Source organism: Populus nigra, chromosome 19 (assembly GCF_951802175.1).
Source record: "Populus nigra chromosome 19, ddPopNigr1.1, whole genome shotgun sequence".
Classification (NCBI taxonomy): domain Eukaryota; kingdom Viridiplantae; phylum Streptophyta; class Magnoliopsida; order Malpighiales; family Salicaceae; genus Populus; species Populus nigra.
Window position 1 is genome coordinate 4,204,651 of NC_084870.1, and position 6,748 is coordinate 4,211,398.

Consider the following 6,748-nt stretch of genomic DNA (forward strand, 5'->3'; position numbering starts at 1 on the left):
GTAAAATTAATTGAAGAGTTTCATGAAATCATACTCTTAAAGTAATTTGAACATCCATTTTAAAGAAATATGCTGTGTATAGAAATCTAAGGCGTGTGAATCGCACCACCCACACTAAAATTATTTTAAACACCTTGCATGATTTGCATCATGCAGCCGTGATCCTCGTGAGCTAGGGTTACGATTCATCATATATATGGAACTCGTATCGGTGTTCCACATGCAAAGTCAAATCCCAAAATCCAAGTCCTCCATGCCATTGTCCACATGTGATGCTTGCTTACTTGAAATGTCTTAGGCATGCTAGAGAGTCCACGAAAATAAACCTGTAGATTCCTTGAAAGTTAAAATCTGATTGATAGTTAATCTATATATCTTGACCTTCGAAGAAAAAAAATAGAGTGAATATAGGCTCTTCCTAAAGATGCTTGCTTATATGATTTCATGTAGGGAAAAAAGACGAGGACATCATGCAACGATCGATCATCGAAGCAGGAATAAATGGGTAATTATTACTGTGGTAATTCCTTGCCATTGTATTGTTGACTGAAGGGAACACAATGATAAGAGGGAGACATAACTGTTTAAAGATTATATTATAATTATTACAACGTGGGCATCGCATGACAAGAGGAGTGAGTATACATAAACTTCACCAGAAGAAAATGTATTCGAGTAGGAGATTTGTTGAAAACAGTCAATATAAGTTAGGACATTTATGATGGTCCCAATCATGTGTGTTTTACGACAATATTACATTGATGATAAAAGCATGATTTAATGTTGATCACTAAGCTAAGATATATACATGTTTTAGCTAAGTATAATTAGTGTTGTCACTCTTGATTCCCTTGAATTAAAAAACAATTAAGACGTGTTTACCACACTAGAACTAATAATTACAAAGTGTGATATGGCAACGCTATAAATCTCATCATCATGTGTGTTAGTTTTTACTAACACATGATAGTGTTTGTGATTATAGTGCCAAAAGATATAATTAATTAAGTGTAGTTTATTTTGTCGTTATGTTGATCAAGGGGATGATACTGTGGACATTTTCAATAATTCCTCCCTTTTAAATAAGAAATTCATATAAAATGAAATATAACAGAATCACTCTTACTATTACTGAATTCGATCAATACAGAGGCTTCGACTTCACTCAATATCTTACATCTCGACAACACTTGCTATGTTTTTTCACTATTCATATGTATGTTTTCTTCTTCTTGTTTATTTTTTTCGGTAACTATAGATGTTCGAATCAGTTTACATGCATCTCGATTAATTTTTCAAGATCCTAAAGTTAACGGTTATATAAACTTTTAATAATTTTAAGATTTGTGAGGAGCAAACTCAAAACCTAACCAATTAAGTTACGCTTCATAATTATAATTATGTATGTTCTCTTCTTCTTTCGTGCTATTCATGCTAAAGCACTATTCCTTAGTCAGCTTGAGCAGACAATCTTTTGTTGTATATATCCTTTCTGTCATTTTTGCCTCAAGCGGGGTGCGAGGGATCGTAATATATGGATGATACCTCAGCAATGGTGTAGAAATTCTTAATTAATATATATTTCATATACAAAGAAGATAAAAACAAACAATATATGCATCTTCACCATGTGCTCATGAATAAAAATCCAGGAACAATGTTACGTGTACAGCAAATATTTAATTCCAAATAGGAGGCTATGCGGCCGTGTGATGTATATGTGTTTATAGCATGTAAAACAACGCGAGAAAACAGTGCAGTGCCTTAAAATTCAAACGGTGCTGCGTCATGCCTCTTTCCTTTCTTTCTTTCCTTTCAGGTGCAGCATCATGCCCCTGTGAAGACATGTTAGAACCCTTTCTTCGCCGATTATTAGCCTCAAAATTTTATACTGGTGTCTTCGTCATTATCAAATACGTAATCATGTCAACCCTTCTACATTGATTATCATGTAGAGATTGTTAACAGAAATGTTATGATTCAAAATAAAATAGTCATCATCTAGTTTTTGGGTGCAATAAGTGGAGATTAGATAGGTCACTTTAAATCAAGAATGTCAATTCTGTTCTATCTAACATGACTAGTATATATCATTTTAATTTAAAATTCAGAACAAGTCGAAATAGATTTCATTTCTTTTAGTCTGTTTCGTAAATTCCATCAAAATTCTAATCGAAATGTTCCGGTTCCATTCCAACTAAATAATATATATATATATATTGTCTAGTTTTACAGTATCAATCATATATCTTAATTCGATCACTGGATTAAGCTGAAATTTTACTAGGAGTCTCTTGATATATTTTTATATCTTATATTAAACTTTTAAGGCAATTGGAGTTTAGAAATACCTTGTGAGACTACCATTGACATTTTTGTATTTTCGTTCAAATTTTTTAATTTTGTTTTGAAATGTCATTTTTTTTTGTTCAGATTGATTTTTTTTTCAATTTCATCATTTAACAATAAGTTTATTGATAATTGAGCTTCATAATTAGTTTTGATTTGTTTTATTTGGCGTTATTATAGTCTCATGACCCAGGTCACGGATTTGAAAGGTTAACCCAAGTTGACCCGGGTCGATCCAATATGTCGTCTCAATATTTTTTTTAAAAAATGTCATCTTGATTTATTTTTAGTCAAACTATATTTTTACTAATCATCTAGGTTATCTTTGAACTTATCGAGTCATATCGATTTAACTTCCACTTATTTACTTGTGTTTGAAATTTGAATTGTATAATTTTAAGTTAGTTTATTTTTGAATTTGAATTGAAATTATATTTGTTCAATTAATATTTTGAATTGTGTATATGTGTGTGTAGCACAACCCTAAAACAACACATCGAAATGCTCTGAAATCAAAATATACCGTTTCAATTGAAAAAACATAACATCAACTGGAACGAAATTAACAACCTTGCTCTAAACTATCACTAATACTATATCTTATTCATAAATTTATTTCTAGGATTTTTTATCATATATATTGATTATACATTTTTTTTTATAAAAAAAAACCCAGACCATTCAAACCAGGTTTTAATAGCTTGCCACTTCATGCTATTCAGGCTAAGCCCGAACATTGTAACTCTAGGCTATTCAAGCTAGGCTCAAATGGCTTGACACCTCTAAGTTATTTTGGATAGGCCCAAACAACCTAGCATCTCCGTGTTGTGTGGCCCCGGCACAAATAACATGCATGCTACCTAGGACCATACATCTAGTTTATTTTTTTTTTTAAATGTTTTCCAACAATCAATATTTACTTTCTTAAAAATTAAATAGTTTAACATATAATATATTTATTTTTTAATAATTCTTAGATAAGTTAAGAATGACTTTAAAATATTATTTTATTAAATTTCATTTTATTTATATTTCGTTGTCAAACAATCACTCTTTTTGTACAACCTATTATTTTTATTTTACTTAGTTGTTTTACTGCAATTGCTGATTTTTTTATTATTTAATTAGATAAAAAAATAATTTTAGAGAAAACAAACTCGTTAAACTCAGTCAGATCTATGACCTGAGTCGCGAGTTTGATATGTTAACCCGAATCGGTCTTATATGTTGTCATCTTAACATTAAAAAAAAAAATATTGTTTTAAGTTATTTGAAATCAATTCATGTTTTTATTAATTTTTTAAGTTATTTTTAAATTCATCAGGTCGATAAGATTATATCAACTCAACCTCCACATTGTTTAAGTTGAAACCAAGACACAAAAGGATTTCAATCGAAAAGTTTCAAGGATGACCGACTAAAATCCTTGTAACAACACACAAATATATTATTATTATTATTATATTTTTTTCATACACCCCATTAAAATTATTAGGATGCTATTTTTTTAGAACTAAAACTTGATTATGGAATAATAATAGAATGTTGTTTAAAAAATAAACAAAAAAAGAGCACGTTAAAGAAACAAAAGAGGTTTTAGTGTGTGTGTGTATATTAAATCAACCCGGTCTTTCAATGCATTTCTTGTGAATACTTTTGTTTTCAATTAAATAAATGACATATAAAAAACTGTTATATATTTTTTAAAAATTAAATATATTAATAAGAAAAAAATGTTACTAATTTTTTTTTATTTTAATGAAATTTAAATTATAATTAAGTTAAAAAATTTAAAGGGCTTACTATAAAGCATTATCAATATTTTTTTTTGTGTTTATTTTTTAGTTACACCACTTAATATTTAATTAATATTAAGATTTTTTTATAGCATTTACTGATGAATAGAATTTTTAGTTTATTTTATTAAGCTTACATATTAAATTTTAAATTAATAATTAGAATTGTTTTTTTTTTTACTGGAAAACCTATTAATTTATGTTAAAAAACTTATCTCCGATTCCCGGGCAATGCAATTATTGGAAAAGACTACGGAGGGTAGGAAGGCAGGGAACCCGCCCCCCTATAAAGACTCTTCCCAGTGCATTGACTCAGAAACTCTTTCCTCTCTCATTTTCTTCATTCATGCAAAATAAAAGAGAAATGGAGCTTGGGTTAAGCTTAGGAGATGCTGCTACTACTTCAAAACCATTTGGGTTCATGGAGAAATCTACACAGCTCACCAACAAAGTCACTTCTGGGTTTTGCATGGGTTTATCAATTGGTACAAATCACACCCTACGAGAAGAAGACGAAGATAAAGATGATCACAAACTTAGCAATAATATTGATCATAACTCTGACAATACAAACACAAGAACAGCAACAGTACAAGCCAACAACGGAACAATTTTGACTGTAGATACCAGTACTGATCCACCTATCCAGCTTGATCTTCTCCCTAACACCCCTGTCCCTCGTAACCAGAACAGCATCCTCACGTTGGCATCTGATAATGGTACCCAAAACCATTTTTTCTTTCCTTTGAATATTTGAGATTTTCTGTTTGCGTTATAATCTGTTTTTTTTTTTTTTGATCGTTATAATCTGTCAATTGCACTGTTTTTACCCCCAAAAAAATGTTTTCGTTTGTTTTCACTTTTTGGTACCTAAACCTTTTGTTTTCTTTCCTGTTATCTGGTTTTTGAACCAGACATCTCAACAAACCATCCTATTCACAAACCTTTTGCTTTCTTTATATATTTTTTGGTTTTTGAAATTTTGCCCTTTTTTTTTCTTCTTTTGCAGGGACTAATTTTGAAGCTGGCTCTTCAGGTAACATGTCAAGAGGGTTTGATGTGAATAGATTCTCTGCTGTTATGTTACATGAAGATCAGGCTGATCAAGATGGGGCTACCCTTTCATCTTCACCACCAAACAGTGCAACCTCTTCTTTTCAAATGGATTTTTGCATTTACAGTAGTAAAGGTGGAAGCGGATCAAATATTGAAGCTGATCAGGCCGAGAGGGCTTCTTCTAGAGCCAGTGATGAAGATGAGAATGGTAGTGCTAGAAAGAAACTCAGGCTCTCTAAAGAACAGTCTTCTTTTCTTGAAGAAAGCTTCAAAGAACACAATACCCTCACTCCTGTAAGAGAATCATGTCTAAGGATCAATACCTTTTTTTGTGATTAACTTGTTTCTCCATCTTGATTAGTTTGCTAATCTCTTTCTTTAATTAATGAAATATCATGGTGTAGAAACAAAAGCTTGCACTTGCTAAGGAGCTTAATCTTCGTCCTCGCCAAGTAGAAGTCTGGTTTCAAAATAGGAGAGCAAGGTAATTAATTAATTATTGTCTTGGATTTTAATCAAGTAAATAGTAGTTTTAATCTTGATATGTGTTGATTTGCAGGACTAAACTGAAGCAAACTGAAGTGGATTGTGAGTACTTGAAGAGATGTTGTGAGACATTAACAGAAGAGAACAGAAGACTACACAAGGAGCTTCAAGAATTAAGAGCTTTAAAGACTTCAAATCCATATTACATGCAACTCCCAGCCACTACTCTCACCATGTGCCCCTCTTGTGAACGAGTTGCCGCCGCCGCCACCTCTGCCACAGCAACTACCGCAACCACCACCACCACCACAACCAATACCCAGAATAATACCACTGACCCCACTTCTAATACCACGGGGTTATCCCTTAGCAGTTCTAGACCAAGGTTCTATCCGTTTTCTCACACACAAACTCACCCCCACCAGCCCAAAGCGTGATTAAGCGGAAGATCATAGGAAGGCCTCTGTTTTGATTTGTAAATATACAAGGCTTCTCGAGATAATCTTGAAAGGTTAATTTTGTTTCTTGATTGGAATTGTTTTTTTTTTTTTTTTTTTGGGAAGGGATTGTAATTATACTGGGTTTTTTCTCTGCTTCTTTCTTGATTTTGTTGTGAGAATCTGAGAAAAAAATACAATAAAAAAAGAATTATATATGTTAGGGGAAGGATATTGTTTTCTTCTCTCTTTTTTTTTTCCTGAGTATAATTAATACGAAACTAGATCTTGTTTGATAGGAATATAAAATTCGTCCCCTGTTAATTTTTTTATTTTCTTTGATTAATTATGATGAATTTCGGTGTGCTTAATTGATTGATTGATTGATTAATGTTTGGTAGGTTTTAGGGGAGTGAATTAAGGCGTGCTTTAAGAAAGTGTAGATTTTGTGTCTGCTGCTTTTGATGATTTGATTCAAACCACATTGATTATTCAAGGGATAAGGCGTGAGGGTTGATTGAAAAGAATAAAATAAAATAAAATAGAGATATAAACAACATTGTAAGTTAAAAAATCATGAGGACATGGATGTCTTATGTCTTGTTGATGAATATATATTTCAAG

At 31.5% G+C, this 6,748-nt stretch overlaps 1 protein-coding gene across 2 annotated transcripts; it reads left to right on the plus strand.

Annotated features, from left to right (window-relative positions):
* Positions 1-4,479: 4,479 nt before the first annotated feature.
* LOC133679890 (homeobox-leucine zipper protein HOX11-like) lies at positions 4,480-6,356 on the plus strand. Of its 2 annotated transcripts, none has more exons than XM_062102617.1 (4): positions 4,480-4,864; positions 5,155-5,495; positions 5,606-5,685; positions 5,761-6,356. In XM_062102617.1, exons 1-4 carry the CDS (start codon positions 4,492-4,494, stop codon positions 6,122-6,124), a joined length of 1,158 nt encoding a protein of 385 aa, XP_061958601.1. In that variant the 5' UTR covers positions 4,480-4,491; the 3' UTR covers positions 6,125-6,356. The 2 variants fall into 2 exon arrangements, with proteins under 2 accessions (XP_061958601.1, XP_061958602.1); XM_062102618.1 differs by having other exon boundaries at positions 5,182-5,495.
* The last annotated feature ends 392 nt before the right edge of the window (positions 6,357-6,748 follow it).

Coding starts and splice junctions, on each gene's coding strand:
- LOC133679890 (XM_062102617.1), top strand. CDS start 4,492: ATGCAAAATAAAAGAGAAATGGAGCTTGGGTTAAGCTTAGGAGATGCT. Junction 5,496..5,605: donor AACACAATACCCTCACTCCT/GTAAGAGAATCA, acceptor ATCATGGTGTAG/AAACAAAAGCTTGCACTTGC. Junction 5,686..5,760: donor TTTCAAAATAGGAGAGCAAG/GTAATTAATTAA, acceptor GTTGATTTGCAG/GACTAAACTGAAGCAAACTG.